General features: G+C 38.6%; 2 protein-coding genes across 3 annotated transcripts in view; one reads left to right on the top strand and one right to left on the bottom strand.

The window, feature by feature from the left end:
- Positions 1-2,425: 2,425 nt before the first annotated feature.
- On the bottom strand, positions 2,426-8,415 carry nipa1 (NIPA magnesium transporter 1). The gene is made up of 5 exons (XM_041791703.1): positions 8,231-8,415; positions 8,026-8,073; positions 7,818-7,908; positions 5,824-5,984; positions 2,426-5,701 (listed from the first exon to the last, which is right to left on the bottom strand). Exons 1-5 carry the CDS (start codon positions 8,361-8,363, stop codon positions 5,208-5,210), a joined length of 927 nt encoding a protein of 308 aa, XP_041647637.1. The 5' UTR covers positions 8,364-8,415; the 3' UTR covers positions 2,426-5,207.
- A 958-nt stretch (positions 8,416-9,373) lies between these two features.
- herc2 (HECT and RLD domain containing E3 ubiquitin protein ligase 2) overlaps positions 9,374-21,147 on the top strand; it is an 82,577-nt gene continuing 70,803 nt past the window's right edge. For both annotated transcript variants that reach the window (XM_041791884.1, XM_041791883.1), the window contains exons 1-4: positions 9,374-9,504; positions 10,532-10,640; positions 14,364-14,457; positions 18,632-18,763. In XM_041791884.1, the coding sequence (XP_041647818.1) occupies positions 10,569-10,640; positions 14,364-14,457; positions 18,632-18,763 (298 nt within the window). In that variant the 5' untranslated portion in view covers positions 9,374-9,504; positions 10,532-10,568. The remainder of the gene's footprint in view (positions 9,505-10,531; positions 10,641-14,363; positions 14,458-18,631; positions 18,764-21,147) is intronic.

The raw sequence follows: 21,147 nt of genomic DNA, 5'->3' as shown, positions 1-21,147 counted from the left end.
GTGAGTGAGGGGGAACTCTGTCCAAACACACCCCATATTTGAAATTGAAGTGGACTGATCTTAATTGAGTTGAGTCTACAGAGGTGAACTAACACTGGTGGATCAAGCTGTCAAATAACTCCAACACTGAAGACTTTTTCACTCTGAATGGAGTTAAAATTTCACTTTGGGAGTTAAAATCAACTCTTAAATGCTTAACACTGAGATATCAACACTCCAGTTTTTGCTGTGTATAACAGCAGTTTTGGGATGTGATGTGGAATCACTCTCTCATTATGCGCTATTGTGTAGTCAACAGAGGTGGAAAAGTACAACAGTATTGTACTCAAGTAAAAGTGCAGTTATTCTAGTAAAAACCTAATTAAGTAGAAGTTAAAGTGCAGACCCCCCCCCCCCCGCCAAAAAACGAAAATCAAAAACAAACAAAACCAAACTGCTCAATCACAGTAATTTGAGTAAATATAATTAGTTACTCTCCACCCCTTCATATTTGTCACACTTTAATGCTTCAAATCATCAAACAGATCCTAATGTTAGATAGAAATAACCTGAGTAAATACACATGCATTTTTTAAATGGCAATTTGATTTATTAGGAAAAAAGGCATCCAAACCTACTTGGCCCTGTGTAAAAAAGTAATTGCCCCCTAAACCTGATAACTGGTCATGCAACCCTTGGCAGCAACAACTGCAAGCGTTCGCTATAATTAGCTGGAAGTCTATCACATCGCTGTGGAGGAATTTTGGCCCACTCTTCTTTGCAGATTTTGTTTCAGCCACATTGGAGGGTTTTCAAGCATGAACAACCATGAATACTGACCTTAACTGAGTCAAGTGAGGCCTGCAGGTCTTTAGATGTTGTTCTTGGTTCTTTTGTGACCTCCTGGATGAGTCGTCAATGCGCTTTTGGAGAAATTTTGGTTGGCTGGCCACTCCTGGGAAGGTTCACCACCGTTCCAAGTTTTCTCCATTTGTGGATAATGGCTCTCACCATGGTTCACTAGAGTCCTAAAGCCCTTGAAATGACTTTGTAACCTTTTCAAGACTAATAGACATCAATGACTTTGTTTCTCATCTGTTCTTGAATTTCTTTAGATGGCGCCACCATGATGTGTTGCTTTTTGAGATCTTGTAACCTACTTCACTTTGCCAGACAGGTTCTTTTTAAGAGATTTCTTGATTCAGCAGGTCTGGCAGTTATCAGGCCTGATTGGGGCTAGTGTAATTGATCTCAGCTTTACAAAAAATGTGATGAATCACAGGGGTGGGGTGGGGGGTAGTGGGTCCTTTTTTCATATTGGACCAGGTAGGTTTGGATGGCTTTCTTCCCTCAGTAAATGAAATTTCATTTTAAAAACTGAATTTGGCATTTACTTGGGTAATCTTTGTCTTATATTAAAATTTATGATCTTGAATTTTTGTGTGAAATATATGCGAACAAATAAGAAATCTGGACGAGGGCAAATACTTTTACACTGCTAAGATTAATCAAAGCACTGACTGAGAGTTTTATAGCTGGTTTAATGACTTACCATTACTTTAATCTTTAATCTATAGGCATAATTTTATTAACTCATATAGTTACTTTGAATCAAAGTAACTGTATTTTGACTGAGTACTCTTGTCTGTTATAACCACCCCTGGTTATAACAGACTGAAATCAGAAATGACCTCTTATCATGATCTTCAAAATTAGAGATTAGAGTCATATTAAGTCAAGGAAGTCATGATATTTTGTTATTGAAGATGTAGATTTACAAGATTTAAGTAAAAATGTACAAAATTAATGTGATAAATTCACAATATTAACATTCATTTACAAAGTTAAAGTCATATATTTATGAGTTGAAGTCTTAAAATTACAAGATTCAGAGGCACTGTCAACTGTCAAGGCAAGGCTTTTGTTTGGGTCCACAGTTGTATATATTTTTTTCAACTTAGACTTTATCATTGTGCCAAAAACACAATGAAAGGGCTGGATGGCACCTAAACTGAACCCAGCATCTACTGCCAGTTAGAATACTTTGAGATAAAATAGGACAAAGAAATATGCCAGAACAGAAAGTATGTAAATCAGCCTAAGGCTGTTATTGCAGGGCTTGAAAGTCTTTGCATTTTAATATCCACAGCATCAGAAAAGCCCTAAAGCCAAGCAAACTGTTTTGTTACATAAACTGAAGGAATAATAATTTGATAGCTGATTGTGTGATCAGTTCAATACAAAAAGACATAACCTCATAAATTGCATGGTAAATCTCTGTCCACATAGTAACATTTAAGAGGCAGAGCCATAACTTTTAATGTGTTATAGTTATATAAAAAAAATAGTGATAATTAAACCCTTTAAAATTAAGAAAGATAACTCAACACATTAAATAAACGCACAGAGCTTGTCAGGATGCATATTTTTTTATATTTCTCACAGGTCTTATCATAAAACAGACACATACAGCCCTTGCTGAAATGCTTAAAGATCAGTAAAAATATGTATGACAAACACAATTAGTTCTGAAAATTATATTAAAATATATTTAGTTTCCACTTTTAGTGCTGTAAAAAATCAGCTTACAGACCTTATGTTAGAGTTATATACCTAAGCGTTTCAAAATCCTTGTATTAGACATAACAGTCACTGTTGAAAACCCAAGCTCAAAGAGAGCGCTTCTGAAATCACACTGAATTATTCAGAGGAACACTAAATAAGTCAAAGTGTAGGTGATGCCACCCTGATACTGTCTAACACAGGGTGAAAGAGAGAACATGCAAGGGATAGGAAAGAGATTATTTCACTTCCAAAACTAACGTTTTTAAGGCATTTTTGTTTGCGAGCGGAAATAAGAAATTAGGAATTAACTCTGATCCACCGGCCATATTTTAGTCTGCCATAAGGGCTTGAAATGGTTTTAGAATAACAATGAGAACTGCATTGAAAAAAACAAGTACGGATGTCTTTAAGTGTTAGTTGAAATTCGTACAAGGGAAAATTATTCTCTATATCGAGACAGCCTAAAATGTACCCAGAGTTAAAGGATAAATGTGGTGGATTTTTGCGCATGTTTTAGTTCCAGTCTTAAAAAGCTTAGATGAGTGGGATAAACCGAGTTCTGTGCTAAGATAAATTAATGAACACCTTTCTAGTCAGATACTGCCTTATCTTGCAGTTAAAGTCCCCTTCTGTAGGGGTCTTAAAGTGGCTGAAAACTTTATTTTAAATCTGAATTCAATGTGCTTTTTCAAGCTGAACGCATTGGGCACTCCTGACAAAGCATCAAGTAATAATGGGATGAAAAAGGTCCAGAAAAAAATAGGTGGGAAAATATCCTTTTAACCCTATATTCCTACATTTTTAAATTTAGATCACTACAATTTAACCCATAACTTATTTTTTATTATGCAAAAACATTTTCTATGTAAAATATTTTCATAAGGGATGTCAGTGGAAGAGGATTAGGACCATGGATGAGGAAAAAATAATGCTGTGCACTTTAAGAATAAAGTTGAAATGGTTAGCAGAAAGTTCAAATATTGAGAATGAAGGCAAATAACAGTTTTGCGAATAAAGTCAAAATGAGAAGAAAAAAAGTCGAGATACAATTTAGAGCCATTACAATGCAATAGGGGTTGACCGATATTGTTTATTTCAGCGTCGATACCAATACTACTTATAAGTAATTCATGAGACTAATAACCAATATATTTGGAACCAACATGTGTTTATCATAACATAAAAAATTTACTGGATTTTAAAAAAGTAAAATTGCATGATCAAAAAAAAATTGAAGGAAATTTAACAAGCACTATCAGCACGAGAAACGACACAGAGCAACACATAGCCAGCAGGAAAACAGGAAGTAATGCCGTAAGCTCGCTGTGTCAGTGGCACCCAGGCTTAAATGCTGATTGGCTAGTACTCATGTGACAGCAAGCCAATCAGATATATGGGACATTTGGTGAGACAGTGGAGTTAAAAAATAAAGCCAGAGGGGAACATGCACTTTGCAGTAGAACCAAAGTAGCCATCATTTAATTAATCAATTTTACTGAACATAGGTAACATAAAATGTAGATATAGATAATTGGTAAAATGCTAAATATTGGCATCAATAGGCCTATTATCGTGCTACCCCTACAACATAACACTGACAACACTTAACACTGACAACCACGCTTTTTATGAGCTAAAAGAGAAAGCATCTCTTTGTTGTTCAATACAGTTCTGAAGTACATCAATACAAGATGTTTTGTAGAGACAGTCAGGATCTGCTGTCTAATAAGGCGGCCTTTCCAAAATGTCGTGTTTTTCTCAAAATTATATTTCAACGTTATTCTCAAAATAACAACTTTATTCATGACATTCTGATATTTTATTTGTCATTTCAACTTTATTCTAAAAGTTCACATCAAATTTTTTTCCAGCATCCATGGCACTAATCCTCCTTCATAGACATCCATATTTTTATAACTGTTTATTTTTTACCTTGTACTTGTTTGATTTGCTTTTTTTTTTTTTTTTAATTGTAGTTATATTGTTGTTTTTATTTATTTGGTTTTTCATGCAGCTTTATGGAACATTTATCTTGTTACACTAAACATAATCCTGACAGTACTGAGCACTGTCATGTCTTGTGCTGATGGTTTTGTGTGTAAAAAAGGCAAGATCACTCACTGTAAGCAACATCAGCACAGCACGAAAATGTCACCTACCTTCTCCCTTACTACTAACAGTAGACTCTTTGTTTATCATGTAATAAAAACAAATACAAAGATATTTTGGCAAAAAGGTGGAATGCATCTTATATTACATATTTAAAATTTATATTAGAAAAATATGTGATACTTTTCAATACCACATGTTTAAAATTTTTAAGTATTTGTCATTTTAAAGGTCCACGGTATTGAAAAGCTCTTAAAATGTAAAAAAAAAACCACTTGTGTTTGTAGGTTACGTAGTACAGTAGATACAGTCTGAAACAACAGTTTCCAACCCTATCCACTGTTGTGCTCTGTCAATAAAGGCACAAAAAGCCCACTAATAAATCTTTAAAAATTAATAAGAATTGTTCCATAAGAGGAAGTATTTCAAGTAGTGTTCTGAATTAAATTAGTTTAAAATAAACTGTAGCTTTGTTTAAGTAAACCTAGTGTAGATTTTGCACTAGAATGAAGCAGCATGGTGCATAAAGTCCCATAAATATAAGAACATCATAATCAGTCCGTCTTCTTCTTCCAGGTGATGGAAGCCTCTTGCGAAATGCGGAGTAAAACAACGCCAACACACACTGTTGTAAGACCACACAGCATAGCCAGGCTGTCTGTTACAGTGAGAGCAGTCCACTCCTTAAAGAGAAGAGCCGAGGCCAGAATCACAGTGGATGTGAATGTCACGTAATAAATGGCCTCAAACATGTTGGAGCTGTAGCACTCCAGGGCCTTGTTGATGAAGAAGAACTGTATGAGGATGCTAAAAGCCAGCGTCCCCAGGAGGCCGAGGAACAGGGCCAGAGCTCTGCTGCTGGAGGGTGCATCACCAAAGACGTCCTGTGCTGCCAGGCCAAGTCCTTTGCTGCTCGGGACAGTGAAGCTTCCCAAGAGGGAACATATTGAAACGTACACCATGATGTTTGATGTGCCATGAGCTGGAGCAATCCAGATAATTAAAATGACCAGAAGAAGAACCACCAGAAGGGCATAAAATACAAACACTGCAGGAAAAGAAATCATGTCTTTAGTTCTATCACTGTTTTATTATTTTTTAGGAGAAACTTCACTTTAGAAAATCCAAAATATCTCAAAAAACAGAGTAAAATAAAAACAAACTTGTCACCTGGGTCCAACAGCCTCTCTTCTAGCTCCAGTCTTGTTGTGACTGCTTCTGCTTTTGGTGCATGAATGATGAGCACAACAGATCCACAGCAACATAACACACAGCCAAGCTTCCCCAGGATGTTTAAATGCTCCTTCAAGATCCAAGAAGCCAGGACAGCCCTGTTTCACACAAAAACAGCATGCAATTAAGGATATGCAAAGAATTTTCTCTCATGAAGGTCAAAATAGAATTGTTTTGGATAAAACTAGCAAAATCAGGGTATTACTAACTGAACTCTGATTCTTTAGAGGATAAGGCTGGAAAATATACTTTCTGTTAACTACTTGGATGCATCATGGCAGTTACACAACGTGCAAATGTGTTGGTGGAGACCGAGTAGAGGCGGTCAGAGTGTGACAGTCAACACAGCAGTAGAGACAACAGTAGACGAATGTTTTAAAGACAAACCAAGTCCACAACCATCCACATTTGTTGATTGATGTAACCTTTGGTTTATGTCCTGTTTAATGTCACATGTGTGAAACTTATGCTCCTATCTTGGCCAGGACTCCCTTGTAAAAGAGATTTTGGAATCTCAAATGGGAAATAATCCTGGTTAAATAAAGGTAAAATTAAAAATATATATATAAAAAAATGTGTATGATGCATTATTGTCACTGCACAAAGACAACCTGTCTTACTATCTGGAGACATTGTGTTTTAACCTTCTACATCCCAGCATCCTCATATGAGGACATTACATTTTGGCTTCCTGGCACCATTACTCTTAATTTTAATAAACTTGGACCTAATGGCCTCATTTGTGGACACTTCATCTGCCATCTTGTGATCGCAAAAGCACATTACAATTATTAGTGTCCATTTAAGAAGGTAGCCATTCTAGCCAAAAGCTCTACAGCCACTCTCTTTATGGATGAAACTTGTTTATTTATGCTTGGTAATGTTTATAGTTTAATATGGTATAAACATTTGACAGGTATTATCTACATAAACAAGCTATAACTCCACTCAACAGGAAGAACTCATATGAGGACACTGGGACTTTTTACCTGCTTAAAGATAAGGAAATATAGCTTGGTTGATTTTGGACAGAAAACAACAGTTTACAGGTAAATGTGAGTATAAATGCTTGTTGGATGTGGTACAAACTAGTCTGCATTGACTTTCATTTGTCTGGGAGACATTTCCAGATCAGATTTAACTACAATGAACAGAAAGGTTCATGAATGTAACAGAAGAAGAAAACTTTAAGGTGTCTTTTTCTGGAGATACTTCATATTGGATTGCTCCCATTTTTGAGAGGATGGAATGGCTGCCAGCAGTCCTCACCTCAACCCCACTGAATATTTGTGGGATCCACTTGGGCGTGCTATTCGTGCCAGAGGGACCAACACGACCACACTGGCTGTCTTGACAGAAGAACAGGATGCCATCCCACAGCAGTGTGTGACCAGGCTGGTGACCAGCATGAGGAGGAGCCAGGCTGTTGTGGCTGTGTATGGTATGGTTTTTTTTTTTTAAGATTTATTTTGGGCATTTTTGTGTCTGTATTTTGATAGAGGAGGAAAGTGGACAGAGTCAGAAACACTAGGCCACATGTGCCCTGAGGCTTCTGTTTTTCTATTGGATGAATTGTTATAATTACCAATATGTCTTGTTTCTTCAGACTTCAATCATCCAATCCAGCAAACGACACCAAACAAGAGTCAATGGCAGAACATTTGGCAATAATTTGGCAATTTTTTTATGGGTGCAACCCAGCTCTGCTGCTCATCCCACAAATGCATGTTCCTTACTAATGTGGCATCATTCAAAATGGAAATAAACAGGTTTTCCAACAGTATAAGAGTTACTGCCTAAAAGCATTGTTACATTACAGGAATAATCTACCAACCACACATTCCCTTACCTTTTTGTGTTAGGTTTAGTTTAACCAACCAAGTCAAACTGTTAAGATAAAACACAAAAGTTTAATTCCGTCTCTGACTTACCCAAACAACACTCCAAGGGCTCCTAGCGGTGTCACGATCACAGCAGGGGCCACATTGTACGCCAGAAAATTCCCAATTTGACCGACAATCACTAATGAGATGCATAAACAGATGGTGTGGTAAACATTTATAAAGTAAAGTAGCAAAGAAGGACACTGGACAAACTGTTATTCTAACTCTAACAGCCGATAGAGGGCGCCATACTCACTGGATATTGTACCACTCCACCAGACCACATCTGTGAGATACGAGCCTCCTGTGAAAAACACATCAGAGTTAGGAAAATTAATTCATGTGCCCTGCAGCACTTTCGTCAACATGATTGAGTGGTGTATTTAGTATATGAGAGTGCCCGCTTCAGCACGTGTGGAGAACGCTTAAGAAGCGCTCGTGCCACTGCGGTTTCAGTGTACCTCTGTCGCGAGAGCGTAATATTCCTTTCTTTTGAAGCACAAATGTCGACCCATTGATAAAACTCGACACTACTGCTATCACTACTCCAGCTACGGGGAACTGAGCAGTACTTTGTTCGGTGACAGATTTCATTACAACAGCAGTTTGAAAGAATTGATTTAACTGCAGAATGACTAAGGTCCGGTATTCCAACTTTATGGTTTAGAGGCAGGAAATGAGGCAGTGCGCATGTGCAGTTTCCTGAGCACCCGGCTGCACCATCCCAGGATCCCAGTTATACTCAGTCAATAATGCTTTAAGTTTATGCTGTTCTAGGGCTGTCTGAGTACTTTTGAGGCCTCATGCAAACCACTTGAGGAAAACAAAACAAATCAAAACTGGGAAGTTTAAAAGAAGTGATGCAGTCAGACCAAATATTAACTGCTGTACAACAACAAAGACCTTAAAAACAAGGTTTTTTAAAGAATTACTTTCTGAACTGCTTAAGGAAGGAAATCTCAGCTTTTATAATATACTAAACATTGAATGAGACATAGGAGGTTTGAATGTGAAACAGAAAGATTTTAATCTGAAAACATTAAACCTGATACTGGAAAAAACCCAATCACAAATGTGAATATATAGTAAAGAGTAAAAAATGAAATGTTTTTTAACTGAAATAATTACAGAGTTAAAGAAAACATATATTTAGATTGAAAAAACTTCTCTTATGCTTATTTGTAGTTTCAGTTTAATGTTTTTTTTTTAAATTCAGGATCAAACCATACACTTCTTGTTTCAAATTTATTTTTCCGTTACATTTTTTTTTTCAAATTAACAAAAATTTTGGCATATATTTAGCTCCATGGAGGCCTCGGTCTCAGTGGATGCTCCCTGCTAAAATACAGGATAAATAAATTAATAAATAAATATACCCCCTCCCTTTTCTGGAGAAACACCGACACCTAGCGGACATTCTATCGTAACTACAACCCTACCCCGCCCCTCCTATGTCCCGCCTCTAGGACAAAGGAGGGGCACCTTTTATAACATTTTTCGGCACGAGCGGGCGGAGTTGAATTTTTGCTTGTTGGCTCCTACCTCAGAGGAAACCCCGCCCAACCGGGATGTTATGGTAAAGATCAATCGCCTTGAATCTCTCAGTCAGGACTACGTAATTTGTTTCCATGCCTCGTGCCTCCCTCCGCGACCTGCCAATCAAATCCATTATGAACGTCTGGTTAATGCAGCAAAGCAGCTGAGGGGACGAGAATAGCTCGAGAAGAGACCGCAGGTAAATTTAAAACAAGTTGTCATATTTTATTCGTCCCATGTTGCGTTGTTGTACTGTCTGAAACGTCGCATTTTGCTTTGTGCAGTGTCACGCCATGGGAGCTTGTTCATGGTTGCCTGGAGGATGAGAGCTGGTTTAACGCTAGCTAGCTGGTATTAGCTATCTAGCAAGCGAAGGAGTTAGCGGTAGCATCAGTGCTAATGTTAACGTTACCAGGCATTAGGTGTTGCGATATGAACGCACACATGCTGTGTCAGTGTGCTATATTATCCCCTGGACTTATGCTTGTTACATTATATTATAACCGGATTATAGACGCGGTAATAATGTTGATATAGGCTGTGCCCTTGCTAGCATGTTTTGCTACTATATTCTCGTTTCTACCCAACGTCTCTTAGAAACTGACGAACACATCCTTAGCCGTTAAATACAATTCTATGGCTTATTTAAGATATTTAAGATTTCTGCAGCTTTCATGTTACAATACTAAATTGCTGATTTAGTGTAAAGAGTTCTAGCATGGCTGCATATCAGTTACAAATAATAAGGTTAACCGTGCTTGGGAATCCGTGTAACGTTATGTCAATTAAAACACATGATAAAATTAGCCGCATTTGGATTTAACCGAGCTACTGTCTAATTTTGGATGGTTTTGAGACAATACTGTGGGTAAGCAAACAAGTAACACTTTATATTGAAACCTGTGTTAGACTTCCCTCCTGTTTACTTTTAGATAATAGTTTGTTGTCCTTTCACTGATATTGTTGTAAGGTTACATGTTAACACAGATTGGAGATAACTATGCTTTTGATTCAACTGAAAACACGGTGGAAACAGGCCTGTTAAAGAGTGTGCTTATGTTGTAAAACCTTACTTTATGATCATTTAATGAGCTGACCCTTCAACCATCATTGATTTTCAAGATCTCTATATCACCAATACTTTGTATATAGCCTCAACTCGTGGATTTGTCTTGTATAGTTTGTCTTATATTTATAACATAATGTTTCCCCTCTTTATTGTGCAGGTTGGCTGCGTTTGCAGCCAGGAGAGGGGAGGGGAAGATGCCTTCTCCATCTTTTACCCTCGATGCTCAGCTGAGATTTCATGACAAATGGCTGAAGATAGACCTGCAGGTATGGGACATACAGCTGACTGTGTTACCTGTGTGTTATGGATGCTCAGATGCATCAGTTTAACATCAGTATAAGTCAGGTTGGCCTTTTTGACAAACGTAGGCCATCTGCAAATAATGTTGGCATGGACTAATGTCAGCAGTGAATGTTTTATCTGTTGTGTGGTATCAATTTGAGGCTGGAATTTAGCAAACCTACTTGTTAATTTAGGGAAGAGATTTATTTCTAGGTCAAAGATGTGACCTTTTTTACAAACTGATCAGTTTCTGTGGTCCGACATTAAAGGGAATGTTGGCATTTTGGGAGTGTTAAGGTCTTTGCATGCTGAGTCCATTATTTTTGGATCACACACTTGAACCTTGCACACTGAGTCTGTCGCGATTTATTTGTATTCACTGCAAAAATTTGTAGAATTTGGCAAATTGTTGTGTACTGCAATGAAAATAGGCAGTGAGGATGAGCCTGTGGTTCTGTTACTTCTTGATCACATATGATCCATCCATCATGACCAGCGCTGTTTTTTTTTTGTTGTCCATCATTTTGAGGAAAGGGTCGTAAAAATTTAGTCATACCATTTTACAATTTGTCATAAATTTCTCTTAATATCTGTAATATGATGTAATTCAATATGACTTTATTAGTGGTGTTTAAATAATAAAGCACCCTTTCCCAACTTATATTTAAAGAACAGTCTTTGAGGCTCTGCATTTTTAATGGCATTGAGAGAAAGATGACCACAGGAGCACAGCGTTTACTCCTCGTCATTTTTTTACGCAGTAACAGTGAACAACAATTCCTGTCTTCAAGCAGGTAACTATGACCTTCGCCATTTAAGATATCACGTACAGTTTTAAGGATATTTTTGATGTCAAGATGTTGTAGTTTGATGACCATAGCTGACAACAAGTTGCTAAAAGGCTGAACTGTGGAGCCATGCACATGTTGGCCTCCTCCACAGGAGTCGTAATCTGAAAAACGTCACGCACTCAGATCTTGCACGCTGAGTCAGGTGTGTTTGTATTTGCCTTGACTGCGAAAATTCGTAGAATGTGGCAAATTGTTTCGCACTGTGAGCCTGTGTCTCTGTCACTTCTTTAAAATCTCACTGGATCCATCCTGAGAGAGAGCTTCATTTAGCACAAGGCCATGCGTCATAGCGCAGAGACAAGTTGGAGAGATGGAGAACAACTTCCTAATTCAGTCTCCATTATGACCTGTGAGTAGGCTACAAATGTATGCATTTATCTTTTATATTTACATGGTTGATATCAACATAATACACCAGCAAACTACGGTGTTTAACGTGAGGTTTCGGTGCGAGAGAGAGTGGGGAGGGTCGGGCGGGGGTGAGTGAGCGGGAGAGAATAAAGCAGCAGGCACTGATCTCAATCATCATTCGCCCATCTCTCTGTTAAATTTCCATGGTTGATATCCACATAATAAATGAGCAAACTTCAGTGCTTAAAGTGAGGTTTCAGTGCGAGAGAGAGAGGGGGGAGGGGAGAACGGTGGTGAGCAAGTGAGGTGGAAGCAGCAGGCACTGATCTGAATCATCAATCACCCATTTAAATGACTTGGACTGATAAGAAATTTCGCCTAAAATCGAACCTGTTCCGATAAAATGGAATGACAAACCACCGCTGTGTGGACATGTTTAGAACATCATGAAACAGACTCATTGTGCAAAGGCCTTAACATTCGTATCCCTCTGTGACTGAGGCACCTGCAGCAGGCTCTCAGTGCGCTGTCAGCACAGAGATCAATGTGCTTTCACTAGTACGGTGTTGAGGTCAGAGAGAGAGCCCACTGGCTACAAGACTTTTTGATAGATTAAATAACCTCCTTGACAGTCCATATGTGCAAAGTTAAAAAGGTCTATGCATCTGTTTCTGTGCGTGTGCTAAAATGCAGACTCATCCTCATCATTTCAGTTGGTCAAAATGATGGACAGTCTTCAAAATTCTCTGTCATCCTTCAAAAAAATCTGTCAATGACGGAGAATATTCAACTTGTGCCAGGTTGTAGAGATGGAGAGCAACTTTTAATTCAGTCCGTAGTTGGTGGCTGTAAGAACAAACGTATGCCTTTATCTGTTATATTTCCATGATTGATATCCATGTAATACATGGGCAAACACAGTGTTTAAAGTGAAGTTTCAGTGTAAGAGAGGGACAGAGAAGGAAGTAGCGAGTGCAGTTTGGATCATCAATTGTCATCTAAATGACATGGACTGATGTGAGAATTCACATAAAATCAGACCTGTTCTGAAAAAAACAGACGACAGACAAAAGTAATGGTATCAGTGTGAAAGCACAATTAGAACACAAAATGGACTGGGTATGCAAAGGCTTTTACACCAAAAGTGGTGATGAAAAACATCAGTGTCAGCTGTCAGGTAAACTGATATAAAATCAACCCTGTTTTTAAAATTAGTGCACCTCTATAACATACCTTAGAACCTCTCAGCATCCAAGTCTTGCTAGAAGTAAACATGTTTTTCTTTTTATTTCAAAGCATTGTCTCTACTTGGGTTGATATGATACCAGAAGATACCAAACTTGAATATAATATAAGTAGAATCAAAGATATCTACGCCTGTTTTGGCAACTAAAACCGACAACCTAGGCACCCAGAATTTGGAAATTTGTTGCGTGATGTTGAAAGTATCAAATTACTAAATTTTTTTTTTCAATGTCATTGATGTAAATATATGTTACAGCTGCTGTCATAGACATTCTTACTTTTGCTGCTTCAATAAGGTTGGTGTCAAACAGACTTGAACTACATGGAAGACTTTGTTGCATTAACTTAAAACACTTGATTGCTCAAGATAGCCTGCAACCAGTGGCCTGCAAGCAGTGTCAAGTCTTGTGCATAGATGATTATTGTTTTCCATTTATGTGAAAAGAGCTGAAGCCTGTAAAATAACAGTGAGTGCAGGAAAGAGGTAGTTAAAGTTGGGCAAACAGACTCAGGTGGATGTTCTTTTGAGATCTTTCATTTAGATATGATGTATGGAGAAGATGGGCATACAATACTCTGACTTTACTCTCTCATTAATAAAACTGTGCTATGCATCAAGCCTCCTGCTCTCACCTCAACACATTGCACTCTGGAGAACTCTTACTGATCTCTTAAAGTTGGTTTGCATAATAAAACAATGACCAAGATATAGACACACGGTCATATTTTGCCTCAGTGCTATCCTCAATGCTGAAGGCAGCTTTAGTGTTGCATCTGATCTGGTTTGGTCAAGGTGCTCTCTATGTGCCAATATGTTTTTGGCATTCAGGACATGAGATCCTAGAAAGCAAGAGCAGGCTTTCCCCTTGTTACAATTTCTTAGTAAGGTATTGCATGGCTTGTAAACCACTATATTAAGGACAGACATCTTCTGTTATGTTGGATGTTACATCACAAAAATGGGACATTTGTTTCCTGATGTTAGACTTTCTGAGCTGGGATTTATAGATTTCATAACAGATTTTTAAAGAGAGAACTAGTTAGGGAAATTGCCTGCATGCAACGAGTTATTTTCACATTCTTAAAAAAAACACAAGCTAACATGGCGTCATTTAGGCTGAGATTCCCATCCTCTAATAATGTGATTACTGCCTGTTTATTACATACTCATGCAGAGCTCCCAAAACAGAAAATTAATACTTTAAAGTTGATGCTTTAAATGTGTTTTGCTGAATTTTTGTTTCTTACTTTCCTTCGCAGCGGGCATTCTCTCCAGAAGGACTGAGTGAGATGTGGAATGAAATGGTAAAAGATGAAGAGATTACATTCAATGGAGAAGAATCAGCTCACCCAGGTATGGCACTCAAAGATTTCAAGATCCACTGACCCTCTGTGTGTTTTGTTACAGATTTACACTGCACTGTCGTCTGTTTATGACGGCAGGCTAATTTTAACACACTTTCTTTGGATGATATGTGAGCTAGCGACAGAGTTGAAATGAATGTCAGGCATGGATTAAATTGTCAAAGAAAATCTACCTCTGTCTTTCATTTCCCGCTTTTCTTGATCTTAGTTGAAAGCATCTTTGGGCCAAGGAAAGATGTGGAGGATTATGTGTGATTAAAAGCATGTGTAGTGCTAAGAGAATCAGACTGCACATGCCTTTGATGGATGTATATATATAAATTAGCTGTAGTTTTCATTAATGGGAGTGTCTGTATCAAGTCTTTGTAATCAGTTAACACACAAACTTGGAGAACCTTGAATGAGAAGCATTACTTCATTACTAAGTTGCATACAGTTGGTGCTTACATATTGCCCTCTCATGGCAATATGTACGCCGCTTTATATCCCACTTAATATCTGCACTGTCTGATGCATGGAACAGTATGGTGGGGTAAAGGCTGGATCCCACTTTACTCCTTGTCCCTTCCCCTTAGCCCTACTCCTACATTTTGTGTGTTCATATCAATGGATGACTGATTCTTGTTGGAATGAAGGTGAAAGGTGAAGGGCAAGGGGTGTGTGACCCCTCAAAAGAAGATCTTTTTTTAGAGGCACACTTCATGTCATGTTCATGTGTTATGGGAAATTTCCCTGAACCTAGGGATTCATCTGCAAGATTTATAATCTAAGACAACAGTCTAATATCATAATGCAAAGTTGTTTGAATGCACTATGGTTCTTTAGGTTTTGAACAAACATTTAAAAATTACTTTGGTGATCTCCTTGTTAATGTAATGTGTAAGTACAAAAGTGCAGTGATAATAAGACTTTGTTAATGCCCTGTTACACAATCACAATCTGTAAAGGGTGAGGGTACGAAGCAGTAGGACTCCTCAGGTTGTCTGCTTTGAGTCTGTTAGATTGGCCACACACTACACAATTATTAGCCCGACTTAAGATTTACCAGAGAATCAGACTGCACACACCCCAGGAAGATATTTGGTATGATTCTAAGTGGGAATGCCTGCAGTGGAATATCCACAACTACCTATAGAGTGAGCAGACCAGGTAGTGTTACCTAATGGGTATTACATAGTTAGCTCACAAACGTAAACTATACCTTCATCTCGGCCAGGTTTTCACCCACATTCTTTCCCTGGTTTTTACATTTTTGCAGCTACTGTATAGCATGTCAGCAGAGGATTTTGATCGTCCTCCATGTTTGTTTTTTGCTTCTGAAGTCACGTTTGATCTAAGCGGCAACCTCCGGTCCTAAAAAATTAAGCCAATGTGGAAGTGCCAAAGTTGCTATACCGCAACTGTCCGCTTAAGGCTGCCTGCAGGAAAACCGGAAGTTCCGTCTGCACACGTTAAACAGCCAGTTTTGAGACACAAAATAAACTGGTTAACAGCCTGGTTCAAAACACCAAACATGTCTCATTAGCTAGTGTTTTATTGTGCTCCCACTGTACAGGGGGTGAATTTTTTTGTACCCCGATCGTTTGGATTATATTTAGGATAAACCTCACCTCACGGTGATTGGCGCATCTCATTTGATTGACAGATAGCTCGGCAGGCAGAGGCTCAGTTCCTGTCAACCGGAATGCTAGCTAGCAGGCTGACAGGAAGTCGCGCTCAGTGGGCGGGCCGTTAGGTTGATCCAAAGTTCGGTTGAACCCGCGATTTCTATATGGAAGCCTCCACAAATGGGCTTCAAAAGCCGTTTTACTCCGCCTATTGTAAGCAGACGACTGACGTCACACGGAGTTTGTCCAATTCTTTCTACAGTCTATGGTTCTATCATGCAAGTTTCTGCAAGAGCTTGTGTATGGGGAATCTGTGAAATTAAATGGCTGTATCATGTAGTGTGTGAGCTCAGAGGATTAAAGGACAAAGAATAGTTTGAAACTGTCTTTATGTCAGTGGTCTCCAACATTTTTAAAACCATTTAAAAATTGAAAATGACCAGTGTGTGGCAAACCTTACAGAAGCGCTGGACTGAAGAGTTACGTTGTGTTCACACTAAGCGTATCTGAATGCATGAATATAGGGAGTTTACTCACTTAATTTTTTTTTTTTCGCCACGCAAGCATCAAATCCTGTGTGTGCGAGTGCACACAAGATGCGTGAGGTGATTTTGGCATTTTAGTCAGTTGCAATAAACATGGCTGAGCTTGACTACATTGGGAGGATTACAGCTAATGCTGTGACAGATAAAAGATTTTATAACTTACCAGGAAATCTGGTGCAGGTAGAACAGGCACGTCGTGTTATAAAGCTTGGGTTAGCAGCAGACAGACACCACAAGTTTCTCCTCAATTTTCCTGTTGAATGAAGCTCCTCTCCCTAAGCTGGTCCTTCAGAGATCCTCCAGTATTTTATGTGAAATATGTCACCAGAGGATTTCCATGTTGATTGGCCATAGGGGCCCGAGTACTTTGCTTGAGTTCAGATTTTCAACTGTGCATTGAATTCAGACTGTTGGAGGCCAATTCGTGTCTACTTTCTGCTTTACATTGACTTTACATGTCATCAACTCACACAAACAATTTTACTCGCGCCTGGTGTGAGCACAACATTAGGCAGGGCAGCTTTTTGGCTCTGAACTGTTGGAGCATTCTTCCTGATGACCTGAATGCAGCTGGTAGAGGTGATATTTTTTGTGTAAGCTTAGAAACTACCTCTTCATTTCCTCCCCCAAAAAAGATATATTTTTGGACTTTTAATGCCTTTATTTAGAGAAGAGGACTGTAAATAGAGTCAGAATCAGGGATCAAAGTTTGGGTAAGAGACATGCGGGAAAGGAACCACAGGCCAGAACCAAGCTCGGGCCACCCATGTACAGTACATGGGGTGCAAACTAATCACTTGGCCATCTGTACCCCATCATCCTGGTTTTTGATTAAGAGTGTATTATATACATAAATAATTTTGCCTTATTAAATTATTTGTTGAGTCAATATTTTGTTGTTTTCTTCCATATGTTTATCCTGTGTTTTAATAATTTTATAATTAATGCATGTGAATAAATAACCATAATTTCTCTTCATTTCACTGGCTGTCTTGCCTACGTATACAGATGTTTTAAGTTGTTATAGATGTCAGGAAATTAATCTTATGTACATAAATACATGCTCAACAAATATACCAGTGCAAAGAAACTGCATACAGGGAAGAGCGAGGTAGAGAGTTAGCTCTCCAGTGCATAAAAATCTCCCTTAATCTGACTTTTAATGACATGCTGATAGGGTGTACTAACAATCTTTGTGTTTTATTATTGTTTTTGTGAAGAAATCCCAACAGGGACCCTAAAATACAACAAGTAACTTCAGTAAGTTAACCACTGTCCTGGGGGAAAAATGTTCACAATTAAATTACTGTAAAAACTCAGATAGTCTTATAGAATCGCATCGTAGCATGTGCCAGGGTAATAATTTAATTTAGATTATCTTGTATTTATGATCAAGGAAGGATAAAATCATAGTCAAAATGAAATCTCAGTTAAATGCCTTACATTAGTATATACACCTGTATATACTAGTCAAGTGCTGTTTTAATTGAACAGTGTCCTCAATCTGAAACAAGTAGTAAGCAGTGGCATGCTGAGTCTGGTCTGTCTACTCAATCTGGAAGTGTTTAGTTGGGCCACACATTGTGGGGTCAAGGGAATGGATTTCTCACTTGTATATTGTAATAACTCCCTAAAAGGATGTTGTAGGAACATAATCACGATGCAAGAGCCATCCTGCCATTCTGATGTGAAATTGAAACACGTGCAATCATCTGTAGTGCAGTAAGATCATTTTTTTGTGCTGTAGGCTATCTGTTTGCTAAAGATCCCTTATTTTCTCAAAATGCTCCTGTTGCAAGGGCTTTTGAGTCTGCATTATATCTTTATCTAAAAGGAGATAAGGCAGGCAGTGTTTGAATAACCTCTCCTTAGTATTTAGAGAATTAGACCAGGTTTTATCAGATTGCCTCTCAGATACGCCAAGGCCATTTTACTCAGAAATCTTTCTAAGCCACAAAAAGCCCTTTTCAGTGACATTGCTAATGTCAGAATGTCTTTTGATTTGTTTCAGAGGATTGCACTGACTGCTTTGGTGCTCAGAAAAAGGATGAACCAAACGACAAAGAGAAGAAAGACGAGGAGGAGACATCAGCATCTGTACATCACTCCATCATAGAGACCTGGGACTGGGGGAGGCAGCCAGGTGAGACGGCGAAATGTTCTACTACGTTGCTGCCGTGTTCTCCTGTGATGGCTCTTGTTATTTTACGCCTCTCTGTTTCCAAGTAGGGTAATTAATACCACGCTGACAGCAGATGGTTTCACAACACTTAAATGTCAACTAGATGCAATGATACTGCCCGTTTCAACACATGGCCAACCTCTCTGTTTATCTATTTCACGTCTGTCAGGGTCCCGCTGATGCCTGCATGTTTTTCTGGCACGTGAGGCGTGGAAACTCTGAAATGACAAGTTGCAGTCTGAAGGTCTGAGCAGTTATTTTTACCCCTCAGAGTGTAATCTTGGTAGGCGTTATAATGTGGACCAACGCGGGGTAGCAATGCTCACCCCAAGCTGTGTTTACAGGCTGGACTGGGCGTGACAGAGTCATGGTGCTGGGAGATAACATGGGTGGGGGATGACACTGGGGGGGAGGAGGGAATACATGCCCCGCAAAAACACACTAATCCAGTAGTCACTAGGGCAGGGCAATAAATCAAGTTTACCGTATGTATTGGTACATTTTCAAATGAGTTGTAGAGTAAGATAATATTGTTTGTATCAGTATAGTTTGTGGGAGTGTTGATTTGGAAAAAAATAAAAAGATTCCAGACCTAATAGCAATAAAAAGATTGTTTACAGTGAGACCTATGAACAGTGATGTGCTTATTGACAACAAGATAACACATTTGGGAGATTTACTTGAAATGAAAAAGTATCAGTTTTTCTTGTTTGATTTTTGTGAATAAATATTTGTAAAGATCAAATGATTTCGTTATCCGTCTGATACCACAAAAACACATAAAGTATCCTAATATTGGGTCATTTATTGTTTCTAATCACCAAAAATTGCAGACAAACTTGTGTTAATAATCATGACAGTGCTCCATCTCTTTTGGTAAAAAATATGACTGAAGATCATTGAGTTTCTGTACTGTTTGATATATCGATCATTAAAATGACGGAGATTCTGTCATTTTAAAACAGATGTGTAAAAGAATATAGAAAATTGTGACATCCTAAATGTATGGAAGTTATCAATGTTTTTGTACAATGTAGAACCTGTGTAGGAGTTTGTCTGCAATTTTTGGTTATTAAAATTAAAAAATTGTCCAATATTTTGGTTTTCTTTTTTAATGGAATCATATCAAAGTTTATGATTCCGGCATTTCGACAGCCATTTGTTATTTCTTTACATAAAAAATATCAGATAGCACCGTAAAATCCGAAATATAAGTCTCCCCAATATACAAGTCTTTTTTCTGTGGGGTTGACACCTTCCACTGACTAAGATCCTGCTGTCTGCTTGATCACTCACATGCATATGTGTGTGTGAGAACCAAACGGCAGTAGCGCGCAGCTGACTCACTGAAAAACATGCAGCAGGAGATGGAGAGGAGCAATGCAGCGCTGGGCAACACAGACAGAGGGGCACACGAAGTGACAAAGAACATGCTATATTCTGATTGTTTCACAGCGATTAAGCTGTGAATGACTTGGAAACAACATATCTTAAACTTGACACGACGATGCAGGACGTTTCTCCGGAGGTAGCAATGTTGAGTGTCTTTGCTTTGTGCGCTGTCAGAGCATCTACTTCTATGGCCTGTTTAATTCACAGGTCAGCAAATATGTTGTATTAAGTACCTGTATGTCAGCGTTAGTGTCTGTTACAGACGGACAGAAAGCAGAAGGGAGAAAAGACCATGTCTTCTGGTCTTTAAGTCCTGACCAACAACCTTTTTTCCCTTCACCTCGATAAATAAATGCTGCATTCAATCTGATATGTGTTTGTAAATGGCATGGTGTGGGCTGTAACAGGTGCTCCTGTTGATAGTTATAAATTAATACAAACATTTGTCTGAGGATATTTTATAGGCTGTATGATGCTTACTAGTTATCATGCCCAGATCAGGTGCACACTGATTGTCTCTGAGCCAGCTGTTATTTTTATACAATAGAATGAGGATAGAAATAATTAGTAAGTCTCCTTAAAGCTTGTTATGTTAATTTCAAAGGGGACGTACTGTGCAAAAATCACTTTTTCAGGCTTTTCTAAAAAGAATATGTGCCCCTGGCCTGTCCACAATCCCCAAAGTACCAGAAACCCCCCCCCCCCCCACCTCTGTCTCCACCTTTCAGAAAATGTGTGCTGAAACAAGCCGTTCTCAGATTTTAACCCTCATGACCTCACATGGGGAGTAAGCACCTGCCCCCAATTTTGGTTGGCCCTCCCCGCTTGGAAGAAAGTTCCACGCTCCTCTCCTGATCTTCTTCTCAGCTATGAGCTGAGATGCTGGATAGCTCAGTGGGTTACCCTGCTGATTCTGATCTGGGAGATTGCTGGTTTGAATCCTAGTCAGGTTC

Source organism: Cheilinus undulatus, linkage group 7, assembly GCF_018320785.1.
Source record: "Cheilinus undulatus linkage group 7, ASM1832078v1, whole genome shotgun sequence".
Classification (NCBI taxonomy): domain Eukaryota; kingdom Metazoa; phylum Chordata; class Actinopteri; order Labriformes; family Labridae; genus Cheilinus; species Cheilinus undulatus.
The sequence above is the reverse complement of the archived record's forward strand: the minus strand, read 5'-3'. Positions and strand labels throughout refer to the sequence as shown.